Below are 24,847 nucleotides of genomic sequence, written 5' to 3'. Positions count from 1 at the left end.
TTCATTTGACACCAACTGTGGCCCATTATCACTAATCAGTTGTGCCAGAGCACGCTCCCTCCAGAACACATTTTCCAGAAATGTAATCAAGTTCCTGGAGGTGACATCCCAGAGTACCCCAACCACTGACAATTTAGCAAGCAAATCCGTCAATACCACTACATGACTGCCCTGGACCCAGAAACATTTAACATTTCAAACAAATCCACCGCTAATGTACCCCAATGCATCCTGGGAACCTAGGGACCAACCATAGGGGGAACCCTGGTCTCTAGTACTTTTGTAACTGTTACGACATTCTTCACACTCCTTGATTCGCATCTCAACAAAGTTATCCATGTGCGGCCACCAAAAATCCAAACTAATTAAGGATTTCATCCTACAAATGCTCATGTGACTAAATCAACAGTTTCTCTCATGGCACTCGGGACCAATAATATATGTCCCCTAGACACAAACTCCCACTCTCTATAGAGAACTCATACTTGACCCTCCTAAAGTCACTCACACCCTCGCACATTGTTCACCATCCTTCCACTTGTCCCCTATGTGAGAAAACTGAGGGTATTCTCACTCCTACTCCCCCCTGGATCCTTTTCCCAGGTGGCCAGGGAAAGGCCATTGCTTTTGGATCCTGACCCTGGGGGTGGAGCAGCGTGGGAGGATCACCTGGCTGGAGGTTCCTTGAGGATTGGGGTACCCACAGGCGAGATATGGTATCCCCTTTCCCTATGGAAGACCAACCTAACCTTCACCCAGCATTTATGGGCTATTGTAGAACTTCTCCCCTCATTTGCCTACATTCAACTTTTGATAGTACTGGGACGAGGAAGAGGTGACTAAGAGTAATGAACACTGAACCTACCTTTCACCACTTGCAAAGAGCAACAGGGAGACCAGCAGGGGACCTGTGTCATGAGGAGGCAGCGGTGGTGGTACCGATGAAGAAGCCAGGATGCCGGCTGATATGCCAGAGAACTTGTGGAGCTCAAGGCAAGTGGGCCTTGCAGTTGCCACAGATCTGGGAGCCTCTGGGTTGGAAAGTGCGCAGCCGGAGCCGCTAGCAAGCAAGAAGAGAGGACGCGGTTTGCGTCCGTGCAGAAGCTCTGGAATTGGCAGCGGGGTGAAGACATCACCCGGCATGCGAGAGGGGCTCGTGAAGACTGGCCTGCGCCTGGGAAGCAAAAACCAGCGGGAGCCGCTGGGAAGGAACGCAGAGGACCGACAAGTGTCAGGAGGAAGACAGTCACAAGCCTGAACATTCCTAGAGGATCATATATGTAAAGTTATACCAAACTGAATAAAAACTTGAAATTAAGCTGAACTATGCATATTGAATACCGACCCAAATATAAACTTGAAACTAAATTGAGTTGTACGTTTTGAGTACCAAAATGAATGCAAATTAGCAACTAAGCTGCATTACGCAATACTGAATAGCAAACGGAAGGAAACCTTGAAATTAAGCATTCCGAACACTAAATGGAGAAACTTTATGAGCAAAGCAAATGATGAAAGATAAGAAAGCAAAGTGCCCGAGAGAAAGCAGCCTATGAAAAAGCGTAAGAGTGAAAGAGTAATAGAAAGGTGGGGAATGAAGCAGACCACCATAAACTGACCTTTTATGGATGGATACAGTGCGACAAGGCCAAAGTCTGGCAAGATGTGCATGACACGCAATGCCAACGCCAAGATGCAAACCAGGAGAAGTACGAGTGTAAAACTGCCAATAAAGCCCAGAGGCCGACAAAGAGAAACTAAGTGAATGTGAACCTGCATGAGCCTAGGGATCCTGCTGCGCGACCTGTGATGGGTGGACCATTTGGTTTGACAACTGCACCTAGACCAGTGAGCCCTAAATTGTGAAAGCCATGGACATTATGAAATAAAACCAAGGAGAAGCACTGTAAGCAAATACTGGTTGTTACATTAAAGTCTTGGGGAAGGGAACCCTGAACCTTAGGCAGCTGCAAGAGGTGGCTTGAGGATGGAGCCTCAAGACTAGTTTCTTTTGAACGGTGTTGCTTGAAACTTGGGGAAGGGAACCCTGAGGATTGTGTGCAAGTGTATTACATTGGACTTGACAAAGGTAATCTGGAGACTTTTATGGAGCTGTTTTCAACTTGGGGAAGGGGAGCTGAAGAAGCTAAGAGCTGGAAGAAGCTCAAAATTGTGTTGATTACTATTGCTTTGGCTATTGACATCCCTACATGTTGTTCAGCTTTAGTTGTGAGGGTACAGATAGGTTTTCGACACAGACTTAAGTTATACTCTTTGACTCAGACTTTCCTTAGTTTTGTTCAGGTAGGGAAATCCCACCTTATCATAGGGCAAATTAGGCCTTCTACCATCCTAACACTTTAATGAATCAGATTGCTTTTAACTTTGAATCTGTTGCCTGTCTTGCTTCATGATGCCTTCACACATGAGATGTTTGACTTCACACCACTCCTCAAGGCGCTTCTTGTTAAAGATCGACACCAAGAGTTTATGGTCAGTGCAGTGTTCCATACAAATAGACACAAAATGTCATTACTCCCCACACAACTGCCAGGGATTCCTGTTCTATAAAAAGAATATGGATTCTCAACCTCTGAGTTTCCATGAAGCGAAAGAGGTGGTCTGGTTTGCCAAACCCTTCACAAACTTCGAGTAATATTTGATCAAGCCCAAAAACGAGGCTAGCACCATCCTTGTTCTTGGGGGACAGGGGATGAGGGGGCTGAGACATCTCAGCAATGTCCAAATGTACTCAGTTTTGGCAGTCCCCCTTGAGCAGACAAGTTGTAGCCTAGGTAGCCCATGGAAGACCTGCCAAATCTGTACTTCTCCATTGTCAACGCGAGACCTTCCTCTCACAAGTTAAACCAGCTCAACTTGAAATTATGCTCTTCTCGGTCACTATCCCAAACAAGAATGTCACCCTGGTAAAACTTTACCCCAGCAAGCACCTTGTACATACCCTTCTGAAACACGGTGGGCACGGAGACCAACCCAAACTGCATCCTCACGCATTTGAACATACCTACATGAGTGATAAAAGGGAGTATACGACTCAGGGTGCATGCAGATTTGATAATACATGGACCTCAAATTTAAGATGGAGTAAACCCTCGAACCTGCCAAGTCGGCCATCAACGCATCGACTTTGGGCAACGGAAAGCTCTCAGTGCCCACATTCTTATTAACTTCTCTGAGGTCAATGCACAGCCTTCTAGATCCATTACTCTTCCTCACTACTGCTATGGGGCTGACCAACTCTGAGGCATACTTACGTTCAATTACTCACTCTTGCCACATCCTCTCCAGTTCCACTTTAAACTCCTTCCTGAACATGGGTACTGATCGTAGTTTGGCAACCGAGGGAACAGCATCCCTCTAAAGTATGATTCAAAGGATGAAACCTTTGAGACAACCTACCTTTTTCTTCAAAAATGCCTGGAGCCCACTTTGTCACTTCACTCTCATCCAACTTCTTAATCGCTGCAACCTCATTACTGGCACTGGTGTACACTTGCTCTGTCGCATTAGTGTCAAGCTTAACTCCCAACATAGCCCAACAGCTCCATGATAAATTCCCACTAACATCGGTGGCAAACACTCGACTGACGGTATTCCTCCCCTTATAAGTTAAATTGGCTTGCAACTCGCCAATGATAACAATGGGTTTCTCACCATATGGGTGAGCCTTGACAATGGCCTCTTTCAACAAACAGGATAACTAATTCACCCAAAATTGCCGAATTGGTCAGGGTATACTTAACCCAATTCACTCCCACCATGCCTTTGGGTCTCTTAATTTTCACCTCACATATAGCATTTACCACCTGCAACCACCTCCAAACCACCATAAACAGTCATCCTCATCTCCACAATTCTCATTGACACTGCCCGAGACCGCTAGCCTGCAACATTTAGCCAAGTGCCCTATTTGACCATGCAGTCTACACTCCACAAACACTGCAATGCACTCTTTGCCCATGGCCAAATGCTGCATGCTACCACATCTCAACGAACAGTGTGTCCCATATGACGATAGGCAGGCCCTTCTCTGCTAAAGGGCATACCCCCCTTAAACTGGTCTCGCTTTTTCACTTCACCGCCTGTCTCTGTAAAATGATTTCCTGTTGTTACACTTGGAGGCAGCCTTGTCTCTGCGTACCAGATTGGCTTCGGCAGACTACCACCCTTGATTGTCTGCTTAGACAGTTCCTTAATGCATGAGGCAGTGTGTTCCACCTGCTTTTGCAAGCTCTATGGCCCGGTCCAAATTGGGATCCTTCTCTCTCCAAAGTTCTTCACAGACCTTACCATACAAACATGTAATCACAAACTGATCTCTTAAACTCTCTTCCTGATGGCACAAGCCAAATTACACTTAACGGCCAAACCTCACAGGACTGTTACAAATTCCTCAATGTGCTCTCCTTTCTTCTGTTCCCGGGTGACAAAGCAGTAGCAAGCAAGAATCTTATTCTCCTTCATATTTAAAATGTGTATCGAGCTTGGCCAAACTGGATTTAAACACATTTAAGGCCATCCCATCGTCAGATGTGGTGCCGGAAGCCTCTACAATGTTTCTCGACTGCCATGGCCCAAGCGATGATAGAGAAGTGAATCTTTCCACACCGAGTGAGTCGGACAATACACTGCCAGCACAAACTTAAGGACATCCTCCTTCCAGTCTCTCCACCTAATCAAGGGCTTTCCACCTTGAGGAAGGAAGAACGCAGGACCAGGGATATTTGCCATATCTTTAGAGGAAACAGAGGTGCACTTACAGAGAAAACAGTTATATCCTGGGTGCCATAATAAACAACCAAAATTCAGCACTGCAACAAAGAAAATACTTGTCTAAGTGGGAGATGTCTCTTTCCAAAATCTGCCAAACCACTGCGAAGAGAATGCACAGCGTAGCCTAAGATGCAGTTGATTATAATAACCAATCCAAAATCTGCCGCACCACTGTGACGAAGAAGATCGAGTATTGCCTACTATGCAGTTGATTATGTAAGTGTCCATGATAGCCAATATGGCAACTTCTCTCCCGTCATCTCTGGTTTACTGTTGATCACAGTTGCTCCAGCAACCACGATGGCCACCACAGTCCTTCACGCTCACAGTTGCTTTCCTCTAGCTTGCAAGTCACCCAGAGGCAGCTCGCTGATACTCCTCCAGGCCGTTATGGACTGTGGAATTGCAGCAGCACGCAAACCTGCCTGGGGTACGTCAAGACAGACTGGCACAACATCAACGCTGCAACACTCCACACGGTGCCGCAATCCTAATCCAGGGCAGAGCACACAGGATGAGACAGGGAAACACCATCATCTCCGGCAATCACAGCTCCTGAGCCCGCATCACTTGGTTTTGTTTTAGTGATATCACAGCCACCAACCCATCCCGAAAACATAATCGTCGTACCATTGGGTAGCTCGGGTGGTATCACTTATGGAAATCCCCTATGTGAGTTATTCCATTGGTCTTCCCAAGTCAGGTGGGTTCGCCTGAGACTATCCCCAAAAACTATCTATTACTTTGTTTCAGGGTTGCACAATTACCATTGGCCCCTGTAACATTATACGCCACCTCTGGGTTGGAGCACCTAGATTAGCTGGAGTGGGTCTCCCCAGGCCTGCTACCCTGTTCTGTCCACAGCGCTTTGTGTACCTTTTCAAAGTAATGGGAACAACTGTATGTCCCCATTGTTGCCACTAATATAGCCACCTAGCCTGGGAGAGTGCCTGCAGGTAGCAATGTTCTGTGGACAACGCATGAATCTGTCTTGTCTGCTACGCTGGAAACAGCCCCTCTTCCCATCATGAGTATAAGGCCATTGTTTGGGTCAGCTGGGTCACGTGGGCGAGGACCACGAAACTGAGCCTTTCGGACTGAAATTGAGGATTGTATTCTGCATTGCACAGGTGGCTCACTGCCTTGAAAATAAGGAATTATTCACCTGCCCTTGTCCGCGAACATTGGCTCTGTGCTTCGTGCTGTAGAGTCTGCATCTCTTCCATATTTTGAGGCCTATGGTTTCATGCAAATTCACTACAGCTCTCCTATGGTTTCCCTATATATATATATTCTAGTGCTTTCTACTTTATAGATTAGTATTGATCGAGCCCTTATGGGTGCCTTATATGTCCCTGTAGCGCCTTATGGTTAGGTGCGATGAAGCGATTGCAAGCTAGCTCCATATATGCTTTGCTGTCTTGCATTTGGCTAGTGAACAGCAAAAGCTTTTGACAGTATGTATATGTCTCTGTCCTCAATCTACAGAACGGCGTAAGCATATTCTTCGTGTGTGTGCGCGTGTCTTGCTATGTCGTGCTGTCACTAGTGACATCAGCAGAGCTGGTTATCATCAGTCAACCTGATCCAGTGATGAGGCACCTGTCTCGGCGAAGACATCAGCTGGATAGGGTTTGAATGGTTGTCTAAGAGAATATCTGTTCCCATACGTGGGGATACACTGGTTCACCCGGTGGTTGGCCAAACAGTGAGTGGCATCTCTTGTTTTATATCCTTCGGTCTGACATGCGCATAGGGGACATGAGGGCCATTCCAGGGACCCTCTCTTCATCCCATTGCTTGCTGCACCATCAGCAGAATCTCCCCTTTGCCAGGACAACCAAGCGGCCTTGTCCGAGGCGACCTTCTCGGTCGAGCACAACAATAATCCCTGCCCTCGGCCCAGCTGGCTGCTACACGTCCCACAAGGCTTTCGCATACGGGCCAGACACAACAGCAGCTTGGTGCGCCCCCTCCTCTGGGCCTACCATCGCACAGATGAGATCTCAAGCACCAGCTTGGGAGGGTCCAAATGCCAGCTGCCCTGTCCTCCACCGCAGCCAACACCAGGGCAGCTTGTTGCCAGATGAAATAAAGACAACGTCCTTGGAGGAAGGTAGGATGTTGATCTATTAAGGCAAGTAAGAACAAAGGATAAGAGTGTAGTAGCATCCAGCCCCTTCAGCTGTCAGGCTTCAACTGACTTCCTTTAGATCTTCCCCATATTCAAACATTCAACTATTAACATTCCAGGTGACGCCTCGCAATCACATTCCAAGATGCTGCGGCTGAACACTAAATGACATCGGGAAAAGGCTTGGCATATATGGAAAATCTGGCTAGGGCAGGAAGGTCAAAATAGAAGATGGCCAAAGGACCTGTGAAAATCTCGTGGCACTGCCATTTTAAGAGTATATATGGTACTTTATTTGACATTAAACAGGAAATTTTAGAAGTGCCCAAGACTATAAAAAAGAAAACTACAGCAAAGGTATCTGCTGCCACCAGCCCATCCTGGACACATACCACAAACCATAAAGTTGGTTAACGTTACAGGGACACAAATTGTCCCTACCACACTTAACATAAGGTGCGGTGTGCAGAAAACATAATCAAAGAAAGTTATGATGGAAGTTAGAGTTCTCCTGCACTGGTGGCCATAGGGACCAATCAGCTCCCCCAAAAGAATAGCTTAGCAAGGTAAGTGGAACAAAGACTTCACTTACCTTCACAAATAAGGAACCGTTCAAAACAATAGCAAACATAAGTGAGTCCCTGATGTGTTATGGAGGGAAAGCAGCAAAAAGGACAATCTTTCCTAACAAATGACATGGCAGCCAAACGTGGGAGAGGGCAGTTTAGTTGGTTCACAGTTAACTAAAGAAAACCTTCAACACTAGTATACTGAAGAAATATACACTTTATTAAAGTCACACATATAAAAGCACATGATGGAACCAGTGTACAAATTAAAAAAGCAGCAGTGCTCCGTTAAGACCATCTGGTGTTAGGTTCTGCACAAGTAGGGTAAACAGGGGACAGAACAAGGGAACCCCGACATTGAGACATTGCATGTACACAAGTCATTATCAGTACCCAAGATATCACACACGGATCAAAGTACTCCTAAACCTATAGCACACAGTTCCATGCTCCATCCAAACGCATGCTATATGCAGGGGTGCAGTAACATGCTCCATTCAAACGCATGCTATACGCAGGGGCCGAGTACGATGTTCCATCCAAACGCATGCTATACGCAGGGGTGCAGTAACATGCTCCATCCAAACGCATGCTATATGCAGGGGTGCAGTAACATGCTCCACCCAAATGCATGCTACACACAGGGGTGCAGTAACATGCTTCATCCAAACGCATGCTATACGCAGGGGCGGAGTACCATGCTCCATCCAAACGCATGCTATACGCAGGGGCGGAGTACCATGCTCCATCCAAACGCATGCTATACGCAGGGGTGCACAACCTAAGGCCCGTCCTAAACCACCAGCACATAGTACCATGTTCCATCCAAACACATGCTATACGCAGGGGTGCAGTAACATGATCCATCCAAACACATGCTATACGCAGGGGTGTAGTATCATGTTCCATCCAAACACATGCTATACGCAGGGGTGCACAACCTAAGGCCCGTCCTAAACCACCAGCACATAGTACCATGTTCCATCCAAACGCATGCTATACGCAGGGGTACACAACCTAAGGCCTGTCCTAAACCTCCAGCACATAGTACCATGTTTAAACCAAACGCATGCTACACGCAGAGGTGCAGTAACATGCTCCATCCAAACACATGCTACACACAGGGGCGCAGTACCATGCTCCATCCAAACGAATGTTATACGCAGAGGCGGAGTACCATGCTCCATCCAAACGCATGCTATATGCAGGGGCGGAGTACCATGCTCCATCCAAACGCATGCTATACGCAGGGGCGGAGTACCATGCTCCATCCAAACGCATGCTATACGCAGGGGTGCACAACCTAAGGCCCGTCCTAAACCCCCAGCACATAGTACCATGTTCCATCCAAACGCATGCTATACGCAGGGGTGCAGTAACATGCTCCATCCAAACTAATGCTATACGCACGGGCGGAGTACCATGCTCCTTCCAAACGCATGCTATACGCAGGGGCGGAGTACCATGCTCCATCCAAACGCATGCTATACGCAGGGGCGGAGTACCATGCTCCATCCAAATGCATGCTATACGCAGGGGTGCACAACCTAAGGCCCATCCTAAACCTCCAGCACATAGTACCATGTTCCATCCAACATGCTATACGCAGGGGTGCGGTAACATGCTCCATCCAAACACATGCTACACACAGGGGTGCAGTAACATGCTCCATCCAAACGAATGCTATACGCACGGGCGGAGTACCATGCTCCATCCAAACGTATGCTATACGCACGGGCGGAGTACCATGCTCCATCCAAACGCATGCTATACGCAGGGGCGGAGTACCATGCTCCATCCAAACGCATGCTATACGCAGGGGCGGAGTACCATGTTCCATCCAAACGCATGCTATACGCAGGGGTGCACAACATAAGGCCCGCGGGCCAAATGCGGTCCTTCAGCACATCATTTATGGCCCTCCAAGTCACATGAGTTTAATGAAGTGTCACCTGCCCTAAAGTCACTTGTCTTTGCATCCGGATACCTGCAGTTTTACTTCTATTTAAAACATGTGTCAGTCCCATAATGACAATAAATCAAAGTAGTAATACCATTGTAAAGCATTGTATCACAGTTAAAACAGAGCAATAGATTAAAATGGAGACCTCAAAACCCATGCTTAGATTTATTTTTTTATTTTAAGTGTCATTCATGAAACTGTCCCTACAACCCGCTCATCAGCAGATGGTGTGGCCCACTGTATGATCCGTGTATGGTACATTTGTCCTTTCCGCTAAATTGTGCACCCCTGCGTATCATATGGACCAGTAGGGATAAAAGCAGATCTTGAGCAACCATCCCCGGAGGAAACCCACAGTCAAGAATACATTTAGGCCGATAGTAACAAGACACAGGAATACTTTACAGGAGCCCAATGTAACCAAGTATTTCACAAGGACAGAATCAAGGTCACACAATATAAATACAGAATCTGGCCTGAAACGCACCCAAGATGGATGCAGGAGCAATGGCCAGAAGCAGGTAAGTACCTAAAGTCACTGTCACTATCAGGAGTGTATCGAGTAATGGGCAGCTTTGCAGTCGTGGTTTATAGCAAGTTAAGTCCCAGTTCTAGCTCACAGGAGCAGAGATGGCGGCACCACGCCGCCAGGAGCACGCATCTCCCTAAGAGTGCCTTAGTCCCATTTTGGATCTATGCATCTGAGTCAAGACGATGATGCATTTTCCCATTGATTTATTTCCCCAGTTTTGTATCCGTACACTTACTGCCACTGGAAAACCCGATGGCAGAAATGTGTTTGAAAAATCACTCAAAAGTGAACTATGAAGGAGACCTCTTCATAACTGCATCCGAGGAGCCGGGGGAAGAAGAGGGTTCAGAAACCAAAACCAGAAAGGAGTGGGTTTCAAAAAGCAGAGCTAAATGAGGGCGTGAGCTCAAAAAGCAGAGCCAGTAGGGAGATCGGCATATTCAAAAATGGAGCCAGAAAGACAATAGATTTATACATTGCAGCCAGAGGGGACAGAGCTTCATGCGCCACAGCCAGAGAGGGGTCAAGCTTTAGACACTGCAGCCAAAGGAGACAGCTTCATGCGCCACAGCCAGAGGGGCAAAGCTTTAGACACTGCAGCCAGAGGGGACAGAGCTTCATGCGCCACAGCCAGAGAGGGGTCAAGCTTTAGACACTGCAGCCAGAGGGGACAGAGCTTCACGCGCCACAGCCAGAGGGGCAAAGCTTTAGACACTGCAGCCAGAGGGGACAGAGCTTCACACGCCACAGCCAGAGAGGCAAAGCTTTAGACACTGCAGCCAGAGGGGACAGAGCTTCACGCGCCACAGCCAGAGAGGGGCAAAGCTTTAGACACTGCAGTCAGAGGGGACAGAGCTTCATGTTCCACAGTCAGTGGGGTCCTCACACCGCCGCCCCCGTGCTTCAGACGCTGCATAGGACCTTCTGAAACAGAGGTTGGAGCTTCAGACACTAGAGTCAAACAGAAAGCTTTGGAAACTGCAGCCCAAGAGGAAGGAGTTTGCTTTTGCAATGATGAATGGCAGAATTGTTGGTCTGTAAGGTAAGCAATGCATGGAGTGTGCACAACATTTCAAAAGAAGATACCTCTCAGTTTGACCAAGCTGCTTCTGACATTCTGCCAGCTGTTTCCTTGTGTGCGTGATAGGGAGTGCCCATCCCTCTGCTAGGTAGGTTTTCAGTGCCCCTTGAAGGTAAGGCTCTGCTTTCTCAGGACCTTTTTTCCGCCTGAGTAAAAAAGAAAAGAAGTGAAATAAAGTAAATAAATGTGATTTTAGATATGGGAGCTCACTACTGTCAGAATGGAATGAAGTACCAACTAGCAGTGTGGGGGACCTGGGAGCAGAACGCGTGATCCCTGCAGGGGACCTGGGAGCAGAATGCGTGACCAGGGTGGCAGCTGGTACAGAGCAAAGCCAATCAATGCCTAAATATGGAGCAAAGGAGATGCAGGAAACCTGCACTGAACTGCTCCTTTCTTACTACCAATTATGGAAGGCACACCTTACAACTACAATGGGAGTATTGGTGGCTAGTTTTTACAGATTAAGCCCCGCATCTGGAACAACAACTTGTGTGCAGTGGACAACAGTCGGTGAACCTGCTATAACACCTTGAGTTGCTGAAATACCCTCCAATCCTCCCAGGTGTATTGCACTGATGAGAAATGGAAAGAACAGCCCTCTAAATGTACTTTGATCCAAAGAAATTATTGGTAGATGTTACTGAGAGACATTCAACAAGATGTCATTAGTTTGCACTTCGAGACCCTGCATTCACTCCTACTTGGTTTTTGCAATCCTTCTCATAGAAGGGTTCAGGCTTTCCGTTTCTTTGGGTGGCACCCAGTCCATCAGGCTTCATAAGTACCCACACTCTGCACACTAAAAACTGACGATTTGGAACAAAGAAGATCCTACTATTTCTATAACCAAGGCTTCTACTGGCCACAGGTCCTTGCAAAAAACATGAGACACTGAAACCCTAAGTACCTATCGCGATGCTGTGCATCAGGTCTTACCCACTGTACTTGCAGGGAATATATTGCTTAGAAACACTTGCAAAGCAAACCACGGGCAACAGGGCAATTCTGAGTCAATACATTAAGAGTGAGGATACCGAGCTAAGGAATAATGGGGCACTGGTTACAAGAGTAAAAGTGTCAAGTTGCAATCTACTAGCCAGGCACTTGGCCCCCGCCCCCCAACACTCCACAAACGCACAAGACCATTTCTTGATCGCCAAGACTCTGTTGTGACTAGCCAGTGGGCTAGTTGGGGAGGGGATGGGGGGGGGACGGGGGGCGGTGGGGGTGAGCGTGCACATTTTGAAACCTTGTTACATATTGCAGGGGCACAACAGACAATGCAGGCTGTAGCCTGAAGCAAGTCGTTATGAATAGGTTCTTCCAGATTACAGAGGGGGTGTGATGTGGGTGTAGAGAGGAGGGGCTCATCCAAGAATCCCGAGGGGATGCCTTCCTGGAAATGAGCTGAGGAGTGGGAGATGGTACACGGTGGACGGAGGACGAGTGTCAGCTAGAGTTTAGGGAATGCCGAGGCGAGGCCAGATAGGGGTGCAAGCCCACGCCAGGATTGGTTAGGTACAAGTGTTCGGAGACACTAGCTGTGACGACTGTTGAGGGCGGAGGGCAGGGAGGAGGCTGCAGCCGTAATCAAAGCGACAGAGTACTATTGCCAGCAGTTTATTTAGCAGCTTTAAAAGCAGGAGTGGCTCACCTATATGGGGTGCAAGGGAAGAGACCCACTCCCCCTTCATTTTCAGGAACCTACAAGTCTAAAGGTAAGCAGATTAAAGAAATAAAATATATATATTTGAATTATGCAGAGGGTCATTTTGATTAGCTCTAAAAGCATTACAATTCTTTGCAAATGCAAAGATTGCTGGTGTCCATAACGCCCTGCACAGCACTTTACATGAGTGAAGGCCGGCGAATACCCGCCCTCGCCTTCACTCATGCAGAGCTCTACGTTTGTATTAGAGAAGTCATCAGTGATGGCCTGGCCTTCAGAATCCTTCAGGGGCATTGGGAAATCTGGTGCATGAAGGTCTCTTCACCCCTTATCTACCAGTCTGCCTCGGGTCGGGGTCCAAATGTGGACCCTTCCCTCTCACCTAATCATGTTATATATGCAGGATTTGCACAAGAATGTTTTTTTGTGAGTTTATGGCTTATTTCAACGGTGTGAGTGACAGTGGATTTGCACATGTGAATTGGGAGACAGGCATGGTATCAAGAGACCCCGACTCAAAGATATTCATTTCGATAACCTTAATCTACTAAAGATGCTGGGTTGGTATAATGCCTAACTGGCCCTAACACTAAAGGGCTCGTTCCCTTAACTGATATTTCGAAGGGACAAAAAAAAAATCTGTGTCTAAACCGATGCTTGCCCTCACCCTCGGTCAACCCATGCTTGCCTTCCACAAAAATGTGTTGGAAGTATTTTCAAAACAAAAAGTGGTGGTTCAACAAAAATAGGAAACCAGGATTGGTTTTAGGTGGTCTTCTCAACAGGTGTAGAATGGTCACTTTCAGAATAAATGAGTTAAATCAAAAAGTGACTACTCATAGGACCTTATCCATGGTTTAAACCGCGTCAACGTCTTGAATGCCTTGGGGTTCCCTTCCCCAGGCTTCAATTCCTTCAGTAACACAAAATAATCACGATTCCACTTTGTTAGGCCTCTTAGTGTTCCCGTCCCCAGACAGAAGCCTCTTCCAAGTTTCAAAACACAAGTTCAACTCTTGAGGCCTCTCAGGGTTCCCTTCCCAAGCTTAAGCCTTTTGAGTTTTGAAACACCAGTTCAGCTGGTCGGAATGTACCTTTCTTTCATATGAAAATTCTTTTGCGGGATAGCAGAGACTTTCGAACACTCCAGGTTCTTCGCTCTTGCCAAGTGCGACCACTCCAAGCTTTACCCCTTCTCTAACTTCCTGCTCTTCCTTCTCTTGACTTTTCCTTCGGGGGTTTTCTGCACTCCCTTCTTTTCCCCCCTGTATTCTTATCGTCTTTCTTGTGCCCACTGGCACTTTAACTTCTTTCATGCACACTTGCACTCTTTTTAGCTTTCCGTGCCCAGTGACCCCTTTTCCAGCTTTCCTCTACACACTAGCAAATTTTCCACTCTGCCAGGTCTCTTGCACCCTTCTCTTTTCGGGTTGCTTGCACCCTCTTTATTCCAGTTCTTTCACTTTGCGCTGGTTGCGGGTTCAGCATTTCTTGCTTTCTCTTACTCTCTGTGTCCCGTCACTCCTAGTTTACGCTATCTTGCTTTACTAGTTTATTTCATTTCTTTCCTCTTTTCTGCTCCGACGCTTTATGCCCGCTCCGCTTCAGTCAGCCGCATGCTCCTGAGTCTCCCTCTCTAGAGACGCACCGGAGCAGCAGCAGGTCAAGCGGTTCCTTCTGGTTGTGCGGGCCTAATGTCAGGGTCTCACCACCTGCCCACTCAGATACCCTTGGGGCCGAAGGGAACAAGCAATGTTCCAACCGGCAAAAGCAGCCTGAACTGTGTTTTGCTCCGGCTCCCTGGAGATGATTCCCTGGCCACGCTGTAGCCCCTCACCAATGCGGGGCAAGCATCTCGGCATGCCGCTCTCCCCTGGGTCGTAGATCCTGCTGATCTCTGCTCTTTGGCTTCTCTGGTCCAGACAACGTTCCCAGCTCACTCTCCCACCTTTGTAAAACCACACCTTTTTGTAGAAAATAGTAAAGTGGAGTCAGGTGTGAGTGATAATTAGTAAGTTCCTAATTCTGCCGGACTATCAATGGGACAACTCAACTTCTTTCTACAGTCGGTTTCCCTTACACCGGGATGTTAGTCCTATGTTAAATCTTCACTACTCCCGGTTGCCTCTAGGTGTTTGTTGGAGAGGGGGACATGGAATGAGTTTGGAAATATCCCATGAAAGCTGAGGGGAAAGGGTTTTGAGGTAGAAAGTGTGCTGTAAAACGCACACCCTTTTAATCCATTTCCTTGGAGACACCAACCTCCCAAAAACAAATGCTTTGGTTGGTTTAGCCTTCCTCGCATACACCTCGTCACTCGTGCATAGTCATGGCATATTTTTGATTGTGCCACCCGCCCCCCCAATCAAAAAGAATACACCAGCTGTCACATGTTTAAGTGATGAGGTGGATATTCCTGATAAGCAGGATAATTCTAGCAGCAGTGGCGGTCAAAGAGATGAAGTGGTGACAATTCAGTCACTGCCAAAAAGACCAACTTTATGTACTTATGATTAGGTCAGGTAGGAAAGAGAGGGAGGGCTGAAGAAAACAACAGATTACTTCAGTCCTGAAGAAATGGAGGAAAAGCCAAGAAAGTAACAACTAAAAGTGACTTGAGATTAGTAGAAATGCAGGGGGAGATTAGGGATGGCCATGCAATCTAGTCTGCAAATCATTTAGAATCGAGTTAGGAGAGCCTATTGAAAATGGGACGGCCAAAGATTTTAGAATAGCTGGGAAATAAATAATCAGGCCTACAGCTGGCAGGGTTAATTGATAGGATATTTGGTAACAAACAAAAATTCCATTGGCGCGAGATTATCAGATAACAGACATAAGCAGTTTGATTGTATGTAGGGAAATGGGGTAACAGGGGCAGAGGAGGGGGGTACTGCAATGCCTAGAGCCCGCCACTACTTTGTGGTGCCCACACTGCTGTGCAAACAAAAAATGCAAGAGTCATTGGTGGCTCTACATGCTCTTTATAAAAGACATGCGTTTGTAAACTTTGCTCACTAGCAACTCACTCTACTGCTATTTACAGGCCCCTTTCCCTCCTACTAGTGGGATGCCGGGGCCACAGGGACGAGACCAGAATCAGGATGGCACAGTGAAGCCCAATGTATATATGCTCTGCCCGGTGTAAATGGCCACATGTTCTTTTTCCATCTGCCTACAGCAGGACTAACATGGACAGGAATGCATGGATGGTGTGAGGGGTGCAGTAGTGGCAACAGTGAGTAACTTTTACATGCTCTTAATTCATGCCCTTTTCTTCCACACTGGTAGGAGATTCCTAGAATAAGGCAGGTTGGAATTTGGACTCGAGCACATGCATTACACAGTATTGCTCGACCAAACCGAACTTTATCTGTGAGCAGACATTCATTCAACAGTGTTTAAGGATAATGTTGAAGACCAAGTGGCTGCCCTAAACGGACCCTTACACACTAAACAATGTGTACAAGCGGATTTCTGTAAGATATGTTCCAAACAAACTTCCAAGGTGCCAAAAACAAAAAGGAATTAAAATTCCACGAGAGGAAGGGCTGCTCCCTTTCCCTTTGTTTCTTCCGGTCTTTCACTGTGTCCGGCACTTCCAGGAAAAAAAGGTCAAATAATGTTGCACTGTTTCAAAGGGCGCTCCCCAGGTTTCTTTCTTTACGCAGTATTTCATTTTGCAGTTTCAAGGCTGACACCGTCTCCCTTGAGTTCATCCAATTATTATGCTTCCACAGTTTGAAGGAAAACAACAGTTTCTTCTGTTTTTCGCCGTCCAAAATATTTTGTTTTTTGTTTGTTATAATTGTACTTGCAGCTTTTCAAATATATACAATTATAGGATTAAACATAAATAAAATACATTGTAATCGAGACATTCTTAGAAATATATACAGAAGCATTTGTTTTCTGTCTAATACATTTCTATTTGTAAACTGAAGCTCATGCTGGTGAGCTGGAGTAGCCTAGCTGTGGGAAACAGTCAGAGGCTTAGTGATCATTCTAGACAGGAATTTACTAAGCAAGAGCTTAGATTTCTGGTGCCCAACATACCACCAGGGCGATAATAGATATGCTCAGCACAAGTATTCTTAGATGTTCCTTTTCAATAGAAGCTTGATGGTACTTATGTTTAAAGATATATGTTTGGCAGTAAAAAACATCATCCGCATTTGATGGTGCGTCAATAGGCGAGGGTATCCTGTCAGGTTGCAGAATCGACGGGTAGATTTAGCTATATCGTGCAATCTTGATGCAGCTAGTGCATTTGTAGGCCATTAAACTGAAGCATAGGCGCATTAGTTAGATATAGTTGGTCAGGGAACTTCTCCAAGTATCTTGGGATCAGATTTATAAAATGTCCGGTGGTAAAGACCTTCTATTTATTACATTCTTGCCAGGTGGCATTTCAGTCAGAATACCAGCATTTTTGCTCCGCTCGATAAGGGTCATTAGCTAGCAATGTTGGCTCTGGTCATTGTCAGAATGCAATACTATTTCCAGGAAACTAGGGACATCTGAAGTATTTTCTAAAACAGTGGCTAATGTTGGAATAGGAGAAGTGTGAAACGTGTATTTATGCATTTGGTATATAGCATTCCATGAAACGATCCCTTTCATTGATATTAACCCTAGTTCATACCGGACTATTTGAATGGGGAAGCTTTTAGGTATAGGCAGTATGTTCTTCAAAAAAACTCCCTCTAAATGGTCCCAATCTGGGTGGTTTGCTGGGATCTTAGCATGGGCACCATAAGTTATAGCGGGGAGTACTTTCTTTATAACATTTTATTATAGGCAAATAGGAAAATGTCAATATCTTTTATGGACTAGTTTTGCTTGCGAGCACATGGATTGCTTTTTATACTTCAGGTCGTTTTTATATGGCAAGTCTGCTTTTTTATCGTTCATATTTATGCCTAAATATTTGTACTTCTGTATAATGTCAGGTTTCTGTGTTCCTATTGTCCATTTGAAAGAAGACAATTTATTTGAACTTCTGGTGCATTGCAATCTCAAAATATTTAATTTGCTGGTGTTAATAGTGAGCATATTTTCTGATGCATATTTCACTAGCCCATGCAGTTGTCTCTGAAGTCCCATTGGAGTCTGGTCGACTAACTAGATCGGCATAAAAGAGATGGGCAATTGGGCAGCTACCAAGTTTAGGAGGAAAGACACTCGTATTTTTCAATTTTTCAGATGTTTATGCATATATCTAATTTAAAAATTAAAGAGTTACAGCTAATAGGCAGTAAGTGGGAACGGGATGTGATCGGAAACCTTCTTGGTTTAGTTTAACTTGTATAAATGTATTCGAGTAAAGTTGCTGTGTTGCCTGTAGTATGTAATTTGGACAGCCTGCTTCTATTTGTTTTTGACACAGGTTTATCCTATATAATCGAAAGCTTGTTTGAAATCTATAAACGCTAGGTATATAGGATGTTTAAATATCCAAACTTGCTTTTTCAAGGCTGTTAAAATAAGTAAATTGACTTAAGTGCCTAATCCAACTACACATCTGGATTAATACAGTACAACCTTATTCCAGGGGGGTAAGGCTCAAGTTTCTTTTAAACACACAGTTGTCTTGAATCTTCAGTTTATCTCACTTCGTATCTCAATTAACCTTAAAGGGGTATGGTTCTTCCCCCTTTCCTTTGACTGTTCCTCTTTTTACCCATAGTGTACTCTCCTGCCAGGGTATAGCGACTTTATAAATGACCCTTAAAGAGGTATGGGTCCTGCCTTTATGTATTCGGTCTCACTGTTCCATGGTTTCAGGTGTACTTCCCTTCTTACTCCTGGTTTACTCTCCTGCCAGGATATCACTTCTGTTTCTTGGGCACAGGGGTCCTAGACTTGCAGTGCCTGGTTTGCTCTCCTTCCGGGGCTTTATATCCTTTCATGTGTGCGAGTCCCAGACTCACGGTTTGCCTGGTTCACTATCCTGCCAGGGCTTTTCCATTCTCTACTCACTCTTTGTTTTATCCAAGAAATAATGCTTTTCCAGTATTGGGTCACCAATCCCTTCTTAACACTGTTCATATTTGTATCAGGTCCGCCAAATTCCTTTAATTGGGCTTTCTCGTGCTGTTAATGATATGTGACACACACTCGCGCTCCGGTAACCCACTTGCTCTCTGAGCTTACTGGGCAGCTCAGGCGTTCTTCGCATCCTTCCATTTTCTTCTCCTTCAGTTCACTGACTGGGGGTGTGTCCCGTCCGTTTGGCTCCCGCTTTATCTTCCATTACGTCTGCCGGCTCCAGCTGCCTATAGTAATAAAGCAGTGAGCTTCTCTTGGCCTGGTCTCTCGACACGCCGTTCTTGTCAACCTCTGTGCTGCCCTCCACAGTGTGCTCGCCTGCGGCATTCCAACCAGCGTTGCCACAAGATGCATTCTGCTGTAGTCTCTGCCTTTCACTCTTTTTGTTCAGCTGTGTTTTTAACTTCCTGGAATTAGTTGACACTTTCGAAGACTCCAACGCAGCATTTGATTACCGCTTCTGTTCATTCTCATTGTTCCATGCCTCTTCCTAGTCTCAGTACTTGAGGGGGAGGAGGGGATACATAAGGTTGTTGGTCAAGAAAACTTGGGAATTCTTGATCTGCGTCACAATAAGCCATACAGGCATGTTGCAAAGGCACGTTGTTGTCTTTAAGAATAACATCAGAAGTTCATTGATTGTGTTTTCCTGTCTCTTTGGAGTTTTTCCTCCACTACGTAGTCCTCCCGCAGATTGCAACCCCCAAGATCAGAGTCGGGGAGCTTCTGCCTTTCCCTGGCCATGTAAGAGAAGCTACCCTCCAGACTATCAGTGACAAAGTTGCTAGATTCGTCACAACACCCTGTCCTGGAGGGTTAGGTTTCCTCACACCCCCTCATGAGGGCGCTTTGGGATAACCCAACAGGCAATTGAATGTATTTCGGCTAAGATCATGGGCCAGAGCAGAAATTAACTTTTAGATCCGACACAAGGAATTTAAACTAGAGGTGGTGTGTGGTGAGAGATGTAACAAACTGTTATGGAGATTTTCTTTGCAAATCTTACCCTCTGTCCTGAGCCTCCCAGCACTACTGCAGGACCCACTGTCTTTGAAGGAGAGGGAGCCCATCTTAGATCCTGCATTTTTTTTGTTCTGGGTCCACTTGATCCTACAAGGCACCAGTGTGGGGAGAGCTCCATGCTTTTCTATGGCTGCACCCCCCCACCTTGTGTGGGGTGTTGCCTGGTAGCCCTAGGGTCCCTTTGGTAATGTCTGGATTCACTGGTGGTGAGTCCCTATAGCCACCAGTACAGGAGTGGTCATCTACCCACTGTAGGGGAGGCATGATCGCACAAGTATGACACTGACACAATGGGCACCAATTTGTAAAACCTTTATTGAAATTGTCGGGGTTGGAGAAACTCCTATTTGCCCTATAACTAAGATGGGCGTTGTCTCAACCATCAAATAATAAACAACGCAGTCCTAGTGTAGCCTGTCAAATCAAAATAGCCTATGCTAACAAAAACCTAATGCCTGTCCTATCACTTGTACAAAAAAGTGTAAAAAGGAGAAATGTATGCAAAAGGAAAAACCAGTGTTCAAATGAATAAATGTGGTTGAACCAGCTCTCCTCCCCATGTTAGACCTCATGGAGTAAGGCTGTAGGCAGGATGACACACTCTGGCTCAGCTTCCAACACAAACAGTTTGGAACGTGGACTGAGGCCCATCTGGGTCTTCCACATTTAAGTCTCTTTTCTTGACCTCCAAAATAATGTTTTAACCATAAAGTCCACAAAGGCCCCCCCCCCCCTCTGTCGGGTTCAGACCTCTCACGATAAGGTAACAAACTTGAAAGGGGCTCCCCTTCTCCAAGCTTATTTCCTTTCGGGTCTCCCTCTGTCGAGCTCAGACCACTTTCGGATGTGTGTGGCTTTCTTCACAGACCATGGCAGGACCACTTTGATTAAAAGTTGACAGTTCATCTTTCACTTTCCCCTTCTCTGGGAGTTGAACTTCATTTAACTTTTACTGTTCATACACTTTATCGCTTCAAACAATTTCCTTTTCACTGAGACTTTCAAGTAGGCTCCGTTACTTAGTATTGCTGTTTTCGCAGCTCTCTTTTACTTCAAAGTTCATTCACATGTCTGTCTTTCCTCGCGTTCCATCTACACGCACGCAGCCTTCACTTGCGATATAGGGCTCCTACTTCAAACTTTAACACACACCAGTCTTTCTGGTCGCTTGACAACTCACCGGCTGTGTGAGTCTCTTCTTGAATTAGCCATTCACGAGTCAAGGTTATTACCACAGGCTTGGCCTCGCCACCCCAACTCTGCCGTTCTTCCTGGAGGGTCGCTGGTGTCCTTGAAAAACAATGCAGTCTTCACTTGTGGGATCTGGCCTTCTCCACATGTCTTTCGCGGCCTGTCAGCGGCAACTACCTCCAGTAAGGAACTCCTGGGGTTTCCAAGCTGTTGCTCCCGTCCCTTGAACAGTCATTCTGCTCCAGTAAGTTTGCCTTCATCACAGAAGCCCTGCTCGTACACGTGTTCCACCTTGCTGGGAGTGTGTCTTTGGGTTCTGCCTTTTATTTGTGTGAGGAGAGCTAATTGGTATCAGGTATATGCACTTGGAATCAAGTGCCCGACTTTGCCTGACCTGATTAGCGGGACATGTCCAGTATGATGTGTGAAAGTTTATTTTACTCCCACTCAACCTCTTGCCCGGCCCAGTGTGTGTAAAAAGGGAGGGTTGGGGGAGTTGGGAACCTCTGAGCATCCTAAAACATAGCAGGGTTGAATAAACAAAATAGGGGGGAATATTGTGTCTCACCATCAGTGGCCTCACCCCCACTCCCCAAAGACACCTCACCCAGGTGATCCTCCTGCACTGGTCCACCCTCATGGTCTAATCCAAATGCGATGACTGCGCCCTGGCCACCCGAGAGAGAAATCTCCGGAGACTAGCGGGTGAGACACCCTTTGGTTTCTCACACCACAAACCATCTTCCATAGAGTGCTGTGGTGACAGTTGGTATCCCCTTCACTCTGTTCCAAGCAGCATTTCTGCTTCTTTCCAGGCATCCTCTGAACTGGACGGTTGGTGGCAGCTTTTACGGTTTTACCTATTTTTTTGCATGCATTTTCCCATAATACTTTCGCAGCCATGATCATGCACAAAAGTGGACCATAGATTCAAAATGCCCCCGCCCCTCCATGTTTTAAGTCCCGTTTAATATGACCTGTCCTTTCTTGGCTGTGCTACCTTTCAAGGTGTGGGAGGGATCTTTCTTCATGCACCTTGGCAGGCTTCTTTTGAATAGCACATGAAAGATCTCCATTGTGTGTGAGCTGGCAGGAAGTGAGAATGGGGGTTGTCATAAGCCCTCAATCCAAATTCAAATTTCTCCAGTGGCTTTGATGTTGCTGGCTAGATGTCCACTATTGGAAATCCACCTGCATGTTTCAATGTTACAAAGTGTCCTTATTGGAGGGTTGGAATCACCTCAAGCCTGTTTTCTGGATACCAGGGGATGAGCTGGACCCAGGAATTATGTTGACCACGAGCTGAAGAGATCTTGATACGATGACCAAGAGACAACAGAGGACCTCTACAGAAACAAGCATTGGCTCAGTGAAGACCACTGCGTTGCAAACCACAGCCATCATATTGACAGGGAAACCATCTGTCCTGCTCTGCATTGTCGCTACAAGGATTTACGGCTAGCCAATGGCAGGAACTCTTTGGGGCGCCCTTGTGTCTCTGCTGGGACTCAGGAACCCTGCTGTGCTGCCTTCCACTAGGACACGAGCCTGCTGGAAGACAGAAATCGTGCCACCAGGTTGCAGAGTGCCCCCTGATTCCAATGCAAGAAGTGCATCCGTGAAGATCAATGTGAGGGTCTCTCCATTATGGAACCGAATCGGAGTGTTACCCCTACAGTCCGAGGGCTCCAGAGGAGCCTAAGGATGACCAGCGGTGCACGCCCTCGAACCAGCGACCAGACAACTCTGCATGACGACTACATCAGTGAGCCTCGTTTTCCCCAGCGATCTGCATTTGCCTGGGAAGGTGTTCAACTTTCTATTTGCTCACAGGCCTGAGATGTTTCATAGCTCTTGCACTGCACCCCATCCCCATTGGGCATAATGTACTGCTTACATTAGCGCTACATGGGGCTCTGCCAGGATGTTGGTGTCTAGGTCTGTACTTCTGTGGGTCCCTGTGGTGGTAGCTGCTCCTTACATTGCTGGAACTGGACATTAAGCATCTTTTTCGCATGTTGCATTTGCTCTACACTAACTGAACTCCAGCACTTTACCTGCACTAGCTGCATAGGCCTGACAGGTCTTTTATACAAACTGAATCCCAGGAGGAAACTACTTTTATAGTTGTATCTCTATTGATGTTTAATTGTAGCTTTAGTGTTAATTTGTACATATGTATCATTATTCAATAGACAGGTTATGGGTGGAATGAAGATGTGTCAGCTGGTTCCAGCTGATGAGGTAACATTCAAGATATCTGTGATTTAGATGTTTACTTTCACTTAATGTTCCATTTATGTCAGTCGCTGCCTGCCAGAGTATGTTGTAGTGATGATGTACTGCTGGAGGTCTTTATTTGAAGTATTAAGCTAAATAAACTGACTCCATCTACGTGTATCCTGGAGTGATATACTTAACATTGGCAATGAGGATCACAGAAAATAAGAGACCTCTGGTCGGTTCCTGGGTGCCTGCTGTGCCGTGTCGCCATCTGGCCGCTCCGTTCCGCGGAACATTGCAGCGGCAAGTAGTAAGTGCTGCGCCCGTCGGTTTCCCCACCCCATCTCAGTTTCTTATGACCGTGCGCCCTTAAGACCCCTCCTCGCCCACCGTGCTCAAACACGCTGCATTAATAGGATACGCGCAGGCTGCAAGGCCCTCCCTGCTTCGATCCGTGCCGTGTAATACAGTATTACACGGTATAATTGCTCACGATTAGGCGAACTGTGTGAAGAAGCGAAGCCCAAATGCAAAGAAAGAGGGGGAGAGGTGAAGACAAGTAAAGGTAATAGACAAAGACATTACCATTACAAAACAAAAGGACAAGAAGGAAAGGAAACAGGGCCTAAACAGGGAAAAAGGCACAACAAAAATAATAAAGCACTAAGGAAAAGGTGGCTGAAGCACAGAAGGGGCCAAATACAAGTGAGAGCCAGAAAACGACCCAGGAATCAGGAACCAGATAAAGCATAGGCCAGTGATACCAAGCTAAAGGATAAGGAACGATGTGTGGTTATTAAACCACATCAAACTAAGAAGTGCTGATAGAAAGAAAACAGTACTGTATATTTTAAGAGGCATCATCATGACCATGTCAAATGTCAGTGGCCCACCAATGATTATGGCAACTCCAGGTCCAGTGAAAATCAAGTGGGCGCAATGGCAGAAAGTGTTTATGCATTATTTGAAAGCCGTTTGTGGAACTTCCTTTTCCAGTGACAGAAAACTTGAGCTACTGATGCATCATTTAGGGTACGAAGGACAGGATTTTCGAAACCTTACCTCAAATTGCAAGCGATGGTGAGGGAGATGCCATGTCTGATCTGGATTGTGCTTTTGCGAAGATGGATCTACACTTTAATCCAAAGACTAGCACCATACTTGAAAGGTATAACTTTCGCATGAGAGTGCAGGAACCGGGAGAGTCAGTAGAAGAATATGTTACCGCACTGCGCCAATTGACAGCATCATGCAAGTGTCAAGGGTCTTATGATGAACATTTACGAGACCAGTTCATGACACATTGCTGTTTTGACCGTATTCGTGAGGAATCATGGCACTAGAATGAACCTATGTTGGATGAGGTGTTGGCCATGGCTCGCAGAGTTGAACATTCGTTAGCCTGCATTGCTAAATTAGCTGAGAGAGACTCCACTGAAGTAAAGGCAGAGGTGTTGAATGTGAATGAACAAAAGAGCAAGAAAAAGATTAAGGACAAAGAAAATCAGTCGTATCGAGGTGGGAATGAGACCAAGGTCTACAAGCAGAAAGGAGAGGGGAGAAAAAGAGGAACGCTTGCGTTACCGTTGTGCGAGTAACGCACATTTAGCTGCT

General features: G+C 46.3%; 1 protein-coding gene across 1 annotated transcript in view; it reads right to left on the bottom strand.

Annotated features, from left to right (window-relative positions):
* TRAPPC10 (trafficking protein particle complex subunit 10) overlaps window positions 1–24,847 on the bottom strand; it is a 1,566,314-nt gene that overhangs the window by 733,705 nt on the left and 807,762 nt on the right. Inside the window, exon 12 of the mRNA XM_069635677.1 lies at window positions 11,079–11,219. Coding sequence (XP_069491778.1) covers window positions 11,079–11,219 — 141 coding nt within the window. The remainder of the gene's footprint in view (window positions 1–11,078; window positions 11,220–24,847) is intronic.

Source organism: Ambystoma mexicanum, chromosome 7p, assembly GCF_040938575.1.
Source record: "Ambystoma mexicanum isolate Mex_15411 chromosome 7p, UKY_AmexF1_1, whole genome shotgun sequence".
Classification (NCBI taxonomy): Eukaryota; Metazoa; Chordata; class Amphibia; order Caudata; family Ambystomatidae; genus Ambystoma; species Ambystoma mexicanum.
Note: the sequence above shows the minus strand (reverse complement) of the source record. Positions and strands in the feature narration are given on the sequence as shown.